Source organism: Halichoerus grypus, chromosome 10, assembly GCF_964656455.1.
Source record: "Halichoerus grypus chromosome 10, mHalGry1.hap1.1, whole genome shotgun sequence".
Lineage (NCBI taxonomy): Eukaryota > Metazoa > Chordata > Mammalia > Carnivora > Phocidae > Halichoerus > Halichoerus grypus.
Window position 1 is genome coordinate 18812095 of NC_135721.1, and position 14686 is coordinate 18826780.

The 14686-nt window shown below is 45.7% G+C and overlaps 1 protein-coding gene across 10 annotated transcripts in view; it reads right to left on the bottom strand.

The window, feature by feature from the left end:
* Positions 1-14686, bottom strand: part of ITSN2 (intersectin 2) — a 135890-nt gene that overhangs the window by 8088 nt on the left and 113116 nt on the right. For all 10 annotated transcript variants that reach the window (XM_078056031.1, XM_036099234.2, XM_036099230.2 and 7 more), the window contains 4 exons: positions 8802-8923; positions 5271-5377; positions 4161-4344; positions 367-465 (listed from right to left, as the gene is read on the bottom strand). In XM_078056031.1, coding sequence (XP_077912157.1) covers positions 367-465; positions 4161-4344; positions 5271-5377; positions 8802-8923 — 512 coding nt within the window. The remainder of the gene's footprint in view (positions 1-366; positions 466-4160; positions 4345-5270; positions 5378-8801; positions 8924-14686) is intronic.

Here is a 14686-nt window from a genome sequence, read left to right on the forward strand (position 1 = left end):
CTGAGCTCTGGTTAGGACACGCTGAGTCAGGACTCCTGGGATAATCTAGGTAAAGGGGATTAGCTGGTAGGTGCATTCAGACCTCAGCAGAGAGACTGGAGTCCAGGCTTGTGCTAACAGTGGGCTCTGGGCTCAGCCAGCCTCCACAGCGGCAGACCTAGAGGGCGACGGCCCGCGCAGAAAAACACACTCCTGACTCTGAGGCCAGGGGGGCTTCCGGGGGGGGGGGAGGGGAGGATGGGTCACCAAGTGACACTGGATGGCTTGTATCTGCCTACTCCGACTGCACGTTCGCATTCACGTGAGCGGGCGCACACACGGCGCCTGGTCCCTGTGGCCCCGCTCTGTCCCAGCCAGGGCACTCACGCTTCTGATGAGGAGAGGGTAGCGGGTGATCCTCTGCATGGGCTTCAGCAGGAAGCTGGAAAGGGGCATTCCTTTACACCGGGGGTCAGACGCCAACTTCTGCAAAGGACCGAGAGGCTCGTGAGGAAATCACAGCTTCGAGGAAAACAAAGGGACACTGACTACTCCTGATGTCGACCACCTTTTAGATTTCTCATTTCTCTAAGAACTCAGGATTCAAGGGCACCTGGGTGGCTCAGTCGTTCAGCGTCTGCCTTCGGCACAGGTCATGGTCCCAGGGTCCTGGGATCGAGCCCCGCATCGGGCTCCCTGCTCAGCAGGAAGCCTGCTTCTCCCTCTCCCACTCTCCCTGCTTGTGCTCTCTCTCCTTTCTCTCTGATGAATGAAAAATGAATTCTTAAACAACAACAACAACAACTCAGGGTTCAAAATGAGACGTATCAGATTAACAGCAGGGGTATCTCCCCTCATTTGGTCAAGTCAGCAGATGCTTTTCAGCTCTTTCTTTCTCACGTGGATTTGTGCCTGTGCCATTACTCTCTCCTTTGCTTCCAGAACCGCTGACAGCTCTCTTCCCAGCCGGCTCCTTGCCGATCCTCACTTCTTTCTCCCCTACCAGCTAGTAACTGTAGGTGCTGCCCAAGACCCCGTGCAGCTGAGTCCCGGAGCGTCACCCAGACCCTCTCTGGAGCTCCATGCTTGCCGCGTTACTCTCCCCCCGACCCGGATCTCTGACTCAGTACCCCAATATACCCCAAAGTCCTCCTCTTCCTTCATGAAAGCCTTCTCTTCCACCTCCGTCCCTGAGTTGGTAGCACCATTCTGCCCCCACCCACCTTCCCTCCACACACCTGGGAGTCACCTTCCACACCAATCTGTCTTCTATTTTTTTTTTTTAAAGATTTTATTTATTCATTTGAGACACAGAGATACGGAGAGAGAGAGAGCATGAGCGGGGGGGGGGGGAGACAGAGGGAGAGGGAGAAGCAGGCTCCCTGCTGAGCCAGGAGTGCGATGTGGGGCTCGATCCCAGGACCCTGGAATCAAGGCCTGAGCCGAAGGCAGACGCCTAAACATATGAGCCCCCCAGGCACCCCCCAATCTGTCTTCTAAACAGCTCTTGATTTCCCCTGCCTCTGCCTGCCCGTTGTCTCTGCTTTATCAGAAACAATCACTACCATTTACTGAGCACCCACAATGTGCCAGTCATGAATGCATTAGCCTTGGCTACTGTTCCTTCTGCTCTCTCGTCACTTAATTCATACTCATTTCTGAAGACTCACATTATGCCTCTCTTGGCTAGCCTCTCCCCTTCCTTGACGCCTTCCCCCCTTTTCAGTGATCCTTCTTGAGCCCCCACAATAACCCGTGGACACCTTTATTGTAACACCACCTCTGGACTGGGTAAGACAGGTAGAGGGATCACATCGGAGATGTCTCCATGACCTTGCAGACTGTTAGCTCCAGGAGACTAAGGACCATAACTTACTTGCTTCTACTCCTATTATTAATATAGTACCTGAATAAAGTAGCTAGTATTCTTGGATGACCATTTTTTATTTTTATTTTTTGATGACCATTTGTAATGACTTTGAAAAGCATATTTACTATAATTTACCTATTTCCTACTATGAGATATTAAAACTGCTCCTTCCTTTTGTTTTTGGATATATCTATATATGTTGCTATAACAAGACTCTCCATGCTTTTTATTTCTGTATTTTCTGAGACTTTTTAAAAAGTTACATTTCGGGGCGCCTGGGTGGCTCAGTCGGTTAAGCATCTGCCTTCGGCTCAGGTCATGATCCTGAGGTCCTGGGATTGAGTCCTGCATTGGGCTCCCTGCTCAGTGGGGAGCCTGCTCCTCCCTCTGTCTCTGCCGCAGGGCCCCCCCCACCCCCCCCCGTCCCCCGCTCATGTGCACGCGCTCGCTCTCTCTTTCGCTTGCTCTCCCTCTATCTCAAATAAAAAAAAATCTTTAAAAAAATGAAAAGTTATATTTAGAACAAAACTTATTGCTAGATTTTGTTTTTAATATAATGTAATCAACACAATGCCTTTCATTATGAGACTATAAACTTATTTATTCTTACTATTGTTACAGTTGTGATGACACTGATACCCTATTTACGTTGCTATTGTTATTACTCTTTGGAAAATTTAAAAAGTCTTTTACTTACGCTTTAGAAGGTAAACATCCAATTATTTTTTAAAAAGATTTTATTTTTAAGTAATCTTTACACCCAATGTGGGGCCTGAACCTACAACCCCGAAATCAAGAGTCACATGCTCTACCAATTGAGCCAGCCAGGCACCCCTAAATATCCTATTTTTAATTCTACTATTCCTTATTTTAAAACATTTGCATGCACTCACAATCCCATATTTATCAACTTATTCTGACCAGCGTTTGTGTGTCTGTGATCTTGGTTCCCTTGTATGTTTCTTCTAGTTCATTTCTAAGCAAGCCCGTGCCTCCCTCCCCTTACTGCCAATTGAAGTGTCAGTCCTCAGGGCCTTACTTATATCGAATAATTTTTGCATCCCTGAAATCATAATAAGGAAGGTAAATATAATTAACATTTATTTAATGCTTATTATGTGCTGGTCTCTGTGCTAAAAAGTACTTTAAAAGTAGTATCTGACTATCTCTGGGTTACACACTGGAGAATGAAGGCACCAAACGTTAGGTAGCTTGCCTTGGTCCCACACCCCGCAGGCTGATTCTGAAGCCTGTCTTATTCTAAGATGATACTATGTTGCCTCCTGGGATGATCCTGTTTGGTTATGACAGACTCTTCTTTTCGTGTAAGGCTTAATTTTATTCACTGATATTTTAATTAAGATTTTTAACAACTATATTTATAAGAGATATTGGGTTATAACTTTTTTTTTTCATTTTTGTAATTAAATACAAATTCGTAATTAAATACAAATACTTCGGGGTCAGGAACACTTTTGCCTTATACAGTGAATTAGATGGGTTTTTCTTTCTTTTTCTTTTTTTTAAAAGGTTTTATTTATTTATTTGAGAGAGAGAGAACGAGTGCTGGGGAGGGGCAGAGGGAGTCAGAGAAGCAGACTCCTCCCTGAGTGGGGAGCCCGATGCAGGGCTCGATCCCAGGACTCTGGGATCATGACCTGAGCCGAAGGCAGACGCTTAACCCAGGCGCCCCCTCTAGTGTTACTTCTTACCAAGGGTTTGTTTTTAATTTGCAGCCACGGCATCATGGAGCCGATTGTGTCCTCTTCTCCTTGGTTTCTGGACACTTTGAGGACACTGGGGTGCACTTGGAGCACATGGATAGAGTCACACATGTGCGTTTATGTAGCGTCCTAAGTCCCAATGTTACCCGTCTCTCATTTCCTTTTGTCCCACTGTATTCATCCACTGACAACATTTTATTTTATCTTGTTGCTTTTTATGTATTTGACTAAGCCATTTTATACTCTTTCTGGAATGAGATGGATACAATTTACAAATTTAATATATTTTACAAATTTAATAAAGTGACATTCTGGATATTTCTGGAGTATAAAGTAGCTGATTTTTAATAGGCTTTACTCCTACTCTCCTAATAGATGGGCAAAATCATGGTCCCAGTGCCAAGAAAAGTCAACTGGACGTGGAAGGTAACTCAAACACTCAGAAAAGTCTTTGCCATATGGGTGTTTCCTTTGGAAAGTGGTGGGATACCCTTCCCCGTGCCGAGCGTCCTGACAGTGCAGCTGTCCATCTCCACCTCCAGGCTCGGAATGGGGCTGGCCTGCCCACGATCCCAGAATGGAGTTACCTTTAAAAATTCCTTGAAATCCGTGTCTTCATCTGTCTTCTGCTGTAACAGAGCTGCTCCATTAAGCTGACAGCTACAGAACCGGATGTAAGCCTGCATGTGGGACAGCTCGGCGGCCAGGATGTCCCCGATCATCTGCACGGGCATCTTCTCTCCTCCAGTTTTCTTCCGGACCCGCAAGGCCCTGCAACCAACACACTCTCACTGTCTGTTTCTAGTGAATGTCGTTAGTAAACAAAGGATGAATATCATGGGAGACTAAAGGTAATGAGAACCAGTGAGTTACCTAAAAACCTGGCACTGTGAGGGGAGAGTCAGAAGGAGGAGGCAGCTGGGGCCTACGTTCTGCTGGCCAAGCCAACCTGGGTGAAATGTTAGTAAAGAAGAGTAAGAAAATGAACTCTATACACTTGGGTATTTCTAGGTCCTTGGAATTGTTTTGGATTCATCTTTGTTTCTTATCAAAGTTCCTTTAGAAAAATTCTAACTTGTTCTCAGCTGAACCAAGAAGAAAGGAATTTTCTACACTCAGTAGGGGAAGAAGGGAGCAGAGCAGGAGCCCACAGAGGCCGGGTGCGGAGGCAGAGGTGAGTGCTGTCCTCAGGAGAGCTTCTGTGCCCCAAGGAGGGCAGAGACTCAGCACCGACTGGGTGTGCTGACGCCCCCCCCCCCCCCCGGAGTCTGCCCTCACAGGCACGGGGGATGGGAAATCACCCCAAGGAACGGGATTTCACACAGGGACTCAGGAGACTGCCAGACTAGCCAGTATGTCTGGGGCACGCGTTACAGCTTCTCTCCTACTCCAACTACCCGCTACAGTCAAGTATATTTTGAAATCCTGTGTTAATATACTGTTTATTTTATGATTTAATTTTTTCTTTGTTTAATCAAAGAATCAAATTTTCTTTGTTATATTTCTCGACTTCAGTAATTACGTATTTTACAGTTACAGGGCATTTCATAAAATGACAATAAAATAAAAAGCTTGAGGGAGCAGAGAACAGTTGAAAGTTCCTTTGCTAAACAGCCCTGCAGGGAGTTCTGTGGGGCAGTCCTAGTCCTGGGGGCTGGGGGTGTCCCCTGCAGGGGCAGGCGCTGCTCACAACTCACTTCAGTAGCTTCGTGTTAGCCATGATGAGCTCCTTCCAGTTTACAAAGATCAAGGCCATTTCCCCTTCAGTGAGAAAGCCTGACTCCACCATCCGTTTCTGAAAAACCTGAATTCAAGACACGAAAGAAATAAGTTAGCTTAGGTGTGAATACATAGGCTATGTGGTCTGAATCAAACAATATCTTCATATACTGAAACTAATATGATCATGATGTTTTTAAATAAGCCTACTTATGATTGCTAAACTTTCCCCCCCACAATTTTTATTTAAATTCTAGTTAGTTAATATATAGTGTAATATTGGTTTCAGGAGTAAAATTTAGTGATTCGTCACTTACATATTGTTGATTGCTAAATTAAATTAAATTAAATTAATTTATTTGAGAGAAAGAGTGCAAGCATGGGGGGTTGAGGGGCAAAGGGAGAGGGAGAGAAAGAATTTCAAGCAGACTCCCCGCTGAGCATGGAGCCTGACACGGGGCTCAATCCCATAACCCTGAGATCATGACCTGAGCTGAAACGAAGTGTCAGATGCCCAATCGACTGAGCCACCCATGCACCCTGATTGCTAAATTTTAAATTGCATAATTTCCCTACTGCTTGCTATTTGGGTTCTTATTAGGGCTAATTCTTTTTTTTTTTTTTAAAGTAGGCTCCATGCCCAACATGGGACTTGCACTCACAACCCTGAGATCAAGAATCCCATGCTCCACCAACTGAGCCAGCCATTATTAGGACTAATTATAAGGACCAAGTCCAGTAGCCTCATCAATAAGAGGAGATTCTCATACCTACCTCCTAGGGAGATGAAGCAGGTTAAATGAAACCATGTGCATAAAGCACCCGCACCCCGTAAAAGCTGCAGAATTGAGGGGCTGGGCACCCGAGTCCTGGAAGCAGTTTGTGAGAGGTTCAGCAATAGAAAAAGTGATGACTTATATGGCCCCCAAGCAGATGTGGATTTCAGAGGCTGGCTGACTGAGGGGAAATGATACCCTACATCTATATTCCACAACATTGAAGGATTTACAAAGCTGATATGTATATATTTGCACATGCCTGTGTGTGTGTGTGCACACGGCTGTGGGTGGGTTCTGAATGAACTTCATAGATGATGCAGGTCAAGTGGAATCAGCTACTATTATTATTATTACTGGTTTTTAAATATTTATTTATTTATATTTTAGAGATGGCGGGGAAGGAGCAGAGCAAGAGAATCCTAGGCAGACTCCACACTGAGTGCAGAGCCTGAGGCAGGGATTGATCTCATGACCCTGAGATCATGACCTAAGTTGAAATCAAGAGTCGGCCCCTCAGCTGACTGAGCCAGTCAGGCGCCCCTCAGCTATTATTATTCCAAGGGCACTCATGAAGAAATAAAGGCTAAGAGAGTGATTTGCTCAAGGTCACAAACCTAGAACACGGAGGAGCCAAAAAGAAAACGCCAGTCTTTTTGATTCTAATTGGTTTCCACTAAACAACTGGGATTCCTAGCGAATGGCTTTAAAAGCCTTAAGGAAACTGTGAAGTTATCTGAGACAACCCTAATCACGTGTGATCTTTCTGAGATACACACAACACGACAGCCTATTAACGTCGTTCGCTGGCCCTGTGATAAGACGCAGACTCCTTCTCGAGGTTCACCACGCCTGTGTGGTCTGCCCTGCCAACTTCACCAGCCTGGCCCTGAGTACTTGACCCTCCAGCCACATGGGACTACCCGCAGGACCCTAACTCCCTGGCACGTGCCTTCCCACTTCTATTTCCTCTTCCGGGCATAGAAAATTCATCCTTGTCCTTCTGGTTTGTCCTGACTCTCCTTTGTGGCAGGGGTGGTCAGCCCTCTCTGGGCCCCCACCTCACCGTTCTGTAGCTGTCTGTCTGTCTCTCCACATGACTGTGAACTCCTTGAGGGCAGGAACTTTCTCTTTGCCCTCTGTTCTCCAGCACAGTGCTTTTTGCACATGATAGGTCTTCAATAACTGTTTATTTACTGAGTTGTGTTGAACACGGATTCAAAGAATTCAGCTAACAGTGTTAAGAACTGGACATCTCTAAACCTTCACAGTTCCAAAATCAGAACGAAGATGTCAGGATCCTCTGACAGGAGCGAGCCTGGAAAGGTGGTGGATCTGCTCCGAGGGGCCTGGGAAGGACAGGGAAAGCACCTGGTGGTCTTTCACCTGCCAATGGACGGACATTCCTTTGTTTATTCATTCCATTCACTTGCCTCAGGGAGGTTAAGCAGAGGAGGATGGTCCGGCCCTCTGGGAACCTCCATGGGGATGGTGATGAGAATGGCTGGCCTATGAACAGTGCTTTCGCCCTAAGTCCCTGGCCCTGACATGACCCCTTGCTCCTCAGGCAAGGGCAGGTGGGCAGGGTGGGAATAGCCAAGGTGCAAGTAGTGAAGTGACTGGTGTGAGTGGGGCAGGCATGCGGCCCCTGTTCACGCTCTGCGCTGGAGTCCGCCAGGTACTTCCACAGCCATTTACAACCTTTTAGCACTGTAATCTGACCAGCAGCAGGGCTGATACTCGGAGGGGTTAATAATAAGACAGGCTTTTCTTCTAGGCCACTTTCCAGGTCAGAGAAGTGCGGACATAAACACACATAATTCAGTCAGTGCTGATGGGAAGGCCTGCAAAGGGCCAGACTGAGTTTTGGGGATGGAGGCTGAGGATACACGTCCCTGCTGTCAGGAACTCACAGCCTTGCGGGGAAGAGAGACATCACCAACTGTGAAGTGCGCCAGAGTGTACTTGTGAGCAGGACAAGTGTGCCGGGTCTAGAGGTCCCAGCTTGCGCGTAGGGTGGGCAGGCCTTGCTGGGGGCGGATGGAGAAGGATGCAGCCTCCACTCCACGCCTCCAGCGAGGTCCCGGCCAGGCCCTATGCTGCACCTGCTGGGCCTGCTGGGGACACGTGTTCTCTTCGGGTGGCTTATTTATTTAACTAGGCTTCTCATCTGAGGGCCTTGACACATTTAGTGGGAACTAGGAGCCATGGAAACAAGTCTTATTTTGTTTACTCAAACACAAACCATTTTTAAGTGCTACTCTCACGGCCATTACTGGCTCAGAGGTCACTGGGGACATTAATCGGCACCACCGGTAAATACACTGCAACTGGGAGATACCTGACAATGTGGTCCGATTCGGTTTTCTAAACTGATACAAACGTTAGATGAACACTCCCACTGTTTCACAATCCCTTTGGAAATTGCAGGGTTTATGAAGATGCACAGTAAACACAGGCGAAAATGGGAGATAGATAAAGTTTGCTTTCGCGCCTTCCCCCTGACTTTGTCCTTCCTGGATGGGGCCTCTATCACATCCAGCCGAGATGTCTCTTGTTCTCTCCACTCTGAATGACCTAATCTGGGGGAGGAGTTTGACTTCTTCAGGCACCCTCCCATGGGCACAGAAAGTGTTCTGAGGGCGTGGGAGCTCCTGCCACTACTCGCGAATTCACACATCAAAGGCGACACCTGAGACCAAGGCCCACCGGCCCTGCAGGCTCGGCCCTCACCTCCACGACGAGCTGAAGGTCGTTCACGTACCGCTCTTCAGTCTGAATCAGCTCGTGAATATAGCCCTGCCTCTTCCTCTCCACTGGCTGCATGGTGTCCAGGCTCTGGAGATCAGCACACCCTACGGAAAGACAGGGTACAGGTTCAAAACAGTCTTTTCGTCTTTGTAGGAAACAGACATTTATCAGCAGATGTGCTGGGTGCCTTGAAAAAGCCGCGCAGCTTTCCAAAGAATGCCCGACGGGCCGCAGAGCGGCACACTCCTGCACAAAGCCGCCCGAGCCCCCCGGGCAGCAGACAGCAATGCCCGGAACATCTCAATGCCGTCCATCTTCTTTTCCAAATAAATGACAGAATTAAGGATTTTTAGACATGGCCTCAGAGAGATCAGAACTGTATTGAACTCGTGAAGAATCTATGCAGTTCTCATCACTTCAGGACATTTTCGAAGAGACTGACATGATTAAATCAATCAAATGCTTGAGACCAGTGTTTTCCAAATTGCAGGTCATAAGCCATCCGTGGAATCTTCTATCAATTTTGTTTTTTAAAAATGTGGGTTAGGCTCTCTCTCTCTCAAATAAAATCTTAAAAAAAAGGGGGGGGGGCTCCTGGTGGCTCAGTTGGTTAAGCGTCTGCCTTCGGCTCAGGTCATCATTCCCGGGGTCCTGGGATCGAGCCCAGCATCGGGCTCCCTGCTCAGTGGGGAGGGAGCTTCCTCCTCTCCCTCTGCCCCAACTCCTGGCTTGTGCTCTCTCTCTCTAATAAACAAATAAAATCTTAAAAAGAAATGTGGGTTAGGGGGCCCCGGGTGGCTCAGCTGGTTGAGCTTCCAACTCTGGATTTCAGCTCAGGTCATGATCTCAGGGTCATGAGACTGGGCCCTGAGTCGGGCTCCACCCTCAGTGAGGAGTCTGCTTGAGAGTCTCTCTTTCCCTCTCCCCCTCTCCCTTCTCTCTCTCTCTCAAATAAATAAATCTTTAAAACTGTGGGTCAGGCTTAGCATTAAAACAAACAAACAAACAAACAAATACAAACTCTCTTGAGCACAGTATTGGTAAGTATTGTTCTATGAACACTTTTAGTTAGATATGTAGAATATATTTCTGACTGTTAAAAAATGTTTGAGGAACATTTCTCTAGATTTCTCAAGGTAAAGTGTTAAAGTTAGGAAGCCTGAAATCCCCAGGATCCAGCAGTTCCCAACAAGACCACTGCCTTAACCCACTAGAACAAAGAACTGGTTCTGGGACACCGCGGCCATAAGACCTTGAGGGAAGTCCCTAGCAGCCTCGTATCAGGGTGAGCGGTACTGCATTCACTTTGGATCAATTTACAGGCACGTGGGAGCTGAACTGAATGTCAGTCTGTGAAGGGACATCATTCCAGAATTGCTTGGTACGTAGCTGAGGGCTTGCTTTATGCACAGTGACAGGGGACTACCTCAGGTAGCCCTTCCTCAGACCCAAAGAAAAAGCAGGTAGGTACCCAGCAAGCTACAACATGAAGGAGACAGAAAGCTGAGTGAGGCGTGGATGACCCTCGAGGCTGAGGTAACCACGAAGGGCAGCAGGTGGAGGGCATAACCCTGTCCCGGCCTTCACCGTGGGGCAGGTGGGGACTGATGCAGAGGCCCCGCTCGGGGACGTGCTTGTGTGGCACTGGGAACAAACACATAAAGCCACAGAGGCAGAAAATGCAAGGATCAGACTGGACTTTTCAGGGCGGTTTCTCTTTTCTGCTTGCCTTTGAGGTTTTGTATGTTTTGTATAGACTTGGGCTAACAGTTCTAAGGAAGACAACTGGTCTATTTTCTGTATATGTTGCCAACAGCTTTAAAAAAATTCTCACAGGAAAACAGAAATAGAATAAGGCAGGTTGTGTTTGGTGCTTTCAAGAAGACATCATGGGGCCACTGTCATGTTCAAAATTACCCAGCTTTTCTGGGGATCGGATTGTTCTGTTCTGCCGGGGGGAAGACCAGGTGTTCTGACCCCGTAAAGCTAATACTGACGCCTGTCTGACTAGGTTGTGTGTAGCAGGGGGGCTGGAGGGGAAATGTTGATGGTGATGCGACCCAGGATCACGGGTCAGAGTTACCAGCTGACTGGGATGGAAGCCATTGGAAGCGGTTCTAAGTTTCTGAGGTGACTGCACCTCTTACACTCATGTTTATAGATTTCAGCCATTCACCTTCTGCCACATCCACATTCCACCTCTGCTTTCCATAATGCTTCTCTGTAAATTTACTCATGTTGGACTTAAATATGTAGGGAATCATGGGTTTTATGTACTGATTATGTTTCTTCTAATACTCAGTAAGATAAATACATAACCATTAGAATAAAACAAGTCCTCCTATGCGGCACCTGAGTGGCTCAGTCATTTAAGCATCTGATTCTTGATCTCAGCTCAGGTCTTGATCTCAGGGTCATGAGTTCAAGCCCTGCATTGGGCTCCACCCTGAGCGTGGAGCCTGCTTAAAAAACCAACCAACCAATCAACCAACAAGTCCTCCCAGGTACTATTTTGTGTGCCATCATGTTGTGTACCATGGGGATATGTGTATCACACTTTGGGAAACGATTTACAGTAAAACCCACAAGCATCAGCCTATCCGCTCTGTACCTTGGAATAATAGGAAAAGTCTCAGATATTTTATCATTTTTTAAAATTAACTAATTTATTTTAGAGGGAGGGGAGGGGCAGAGGGAGAATGAGAGAGAAACCCAAGCAGACTCTGTGCTGAGCGCAGAGCCTGATGTGGGGCTTGATCTCACAATCCTGAGATCATGACTTGAGCTGAAACCAAGATCAGAAGCTCAACTGACTATGCCACCCAGGCACCCCTATTTTATCATTTCTAGCAAGAACATACATGACATTAGTTTTATCAGGATGAATGTAGGGACCATCCTTATACTCCACTTCTAACATACCCCTTTGCATTTCATTACAATGGTTCTTAAACTTTTATTCTCTTCAAGTTTCCAACTTGACCCCAACCCTCACTTTCAGGTGTTATTACCTCTGATGTCAGGGAAAAGAAATAAAGGCATGGCAGCCCTTTTACTTCTGCCCTTCATCTCCCTGCTCACTCACCCCTGTACTTCCTTCCTATGTCAGGGGACGAGGGGATCCTGTTTCTTCCTGAAGCTGGCATCCTTAACCGACCCCCTCCTTTGGACTCCTTGCTGTCCTCTCCCCCACACTGTCCAACATGTTAGCTGTTAGCAACACAAATGCTCCTGAGCATCTGAACCGTGGCCAGTCCAAACAGAGAAGTGCTCTAAGTGTAAAACACACACCAGATGTCAAAGACCTAGTACAAAAAAACCCAGAACATAAAATGATGCATTAATAATTCTTGTGTTGACTGCATATTAAAATGGCAATATTTTGGATAATACTGAGCTAATCCATCAGTTTTGGAATTCTTTTACTCCAAATTTATGTGAGATGTACATCTTGAGTTATTTTAAATATAGATATAGAATAATATAGATATATATAATATAAATATAGATAAAAGATTATTCAAATTAATTTCATGTTTTACTTTTTAAAATGTGGCTTTTGGAAAATTTTAAACTACATATGGGCTGCATTTGTGACTTTACATTATTTTTCTATTGAACAGCTCAAGCCAGCTGGAACATTCTTTATGTTCCTTCCCTAACAGAATGTTTTAGTCGCTTCTGCTCTTTGCAGAATCAAGTCTTAGCTCAGTAGCGCAGGGCTCCAGAGTCTCCATAATCCACCCATGGCCTACATTTACAGCCTCACCTTTGACCACATGGCCTACCTATTAGCCACCCTGGCCCGGGCTCAGTCCTCATAATGTGCTGTACACGCTGTATTCACTGCCCATGACCCTCTTATCCACACACAGCCATCTTACTAACCCGTACAGCTCACGTGATCCTACTCTGGGGAACCTTTCCCATCCCTGTCCCACTTACCCCCAAACTGCCTCTTTTTTGTGCTTCCAGGCTAGTTTGCATCTGTATTTAACATTTTACATACTATAACCAGTGGTGTAGTTCATCTCTATATAGTTAGTATGTCTGTCTCTCCCACTGGAGGTCAGGGACTGTATCTCCCACAGTTCTATAATATCAAATTTAACACAGTGTTTTGACCAGGAAATATTTGTCAAATGGTAGACTATTGGGTTGGTCCCCAGACCTGTTTCTCACCTTTCCTCTGCTCTGTACTGCAGGAAAGCCAACTCCACAGGCTGCTTGTATAAGCTCTTACTGCAGTTGGCTTCTGCCCAGGTCTGGCCAGTGAGAGGAGGCTCTGGAAGGAGACTACAGGGCTAACTGGGAAAACAATCCTTCTGCTAGAAAAGTGAGAGGACAGGAGAGCTTTTAAGTCTTCTGGGTAAAGAAGCGAAGAATTGCTGGGTTTGCATCTCACATAAATTTGGAGTAAAAGAATTCCAAAACTGATGGATTAATAGAAAAATTGTACCTGGCTGGTGATACCCTTAGGGTGCTTGGCCAAAGAAAATGTACAACTATCCAGAGGGTCTCTCTCACAACCTTGGTTCCACAGGATTTCCATGGGAAAACCATCTCACTAAAGATGAGCTCAAAGTAAAAAATTATAAAAAATAAGGAATGATCCACCAAAAATAAAAAATGATGACTAGAAAGAACCCTAAGAGGGGCACCTGGCTGGCTCAGTTGGTAAAGCGTGCAACTCTTGATCTTGGGGTTGTGAGTTCGAGCCCCATGTTGGGTGTAGAGATTACTTAAAATAAAATCTTGGAAAAAAAAAAAAGAAGAGGGGTGCCTGGGTGGCTCAGTTGGTTAAGTGTCTGCCTTCAGCTCAGGTCATGATCCCAGGGTCCTGGGATTGAGCCCCGTATCGGGCTCCCTGCTTAGCGGGGAACCTGCTTCTCCCTCTCCCACTCCCCCTGCTTGTGTTCCCTCTCTCACTGTGTCTCTCTCTGTCAAGTGAATAAATAAAATCTTAAAAAAAAAAAAAGGGAGAACCCCAAGAACATAAGGTAATAGGATAAAATCTAAAAAAAGAGTAAAGTATCTATATTTAAAATAATTCAAGATGTACATGAAGGGTTTGAAACCATAAATAGAGTCTATAAAAAAGAATGGGCAGGGACGCCTGGGTGGCTCAGTCAGTTAAGTGTCTGCCTTTGGCTCAGGTCATGATCCCAGGGTCTTGGGATTGAGTCCCATGTCGGACTGAGCAGGGAGCCTGCTTCTCCCTCTGCCTGCTGCTCGCCCTGCTCATGCACATGCTCTCTGACAAATAAATCTTAAAAAAAAAAAAAAGAATGGGCAGATGTAAAAAGAAACTAATAAAAATGGCAAATATTATCATGGAAATAATAAATGAATAAATTAAATAGCAAATCAAATACATGTGAGGAAAGGATTAATAAATCTGAAGACAGGTATGAAGAAGTTAAGAATGCAGCCTGGAAAGACAGAAAGATGGAAAACATAAAATGGAGGTTAAGGGACACAGAGGACAGAATGACAAAGTCCAACATACATCTAATGGGAGTCCAGGAGGGGAGAAGAGAAATAATGGGAAGAAGTAATACTGAGATTATAATAGTTGAGAATTTTCTACAATTGATGAAAGATACACTTCCACATATTCAAAAGGAACAATGATTCCTGATTAGGGAAAAAATAAAAATGAATCCATACCTAAACTGCAAAACACCAAGGAGAAAAAAAATGATTAAGATGGCCAGAAAGAAAAAGCAAAGTAACTACACAGGAACAGCAATCACACTAGCTGCACACATCTTAACATAACAATAGAGAGTACTGAGCAAAAATAACTGTCAAACCAGAATTCTAATTATATACCATTCATGGATGAGGGAGAAATACAAACATTT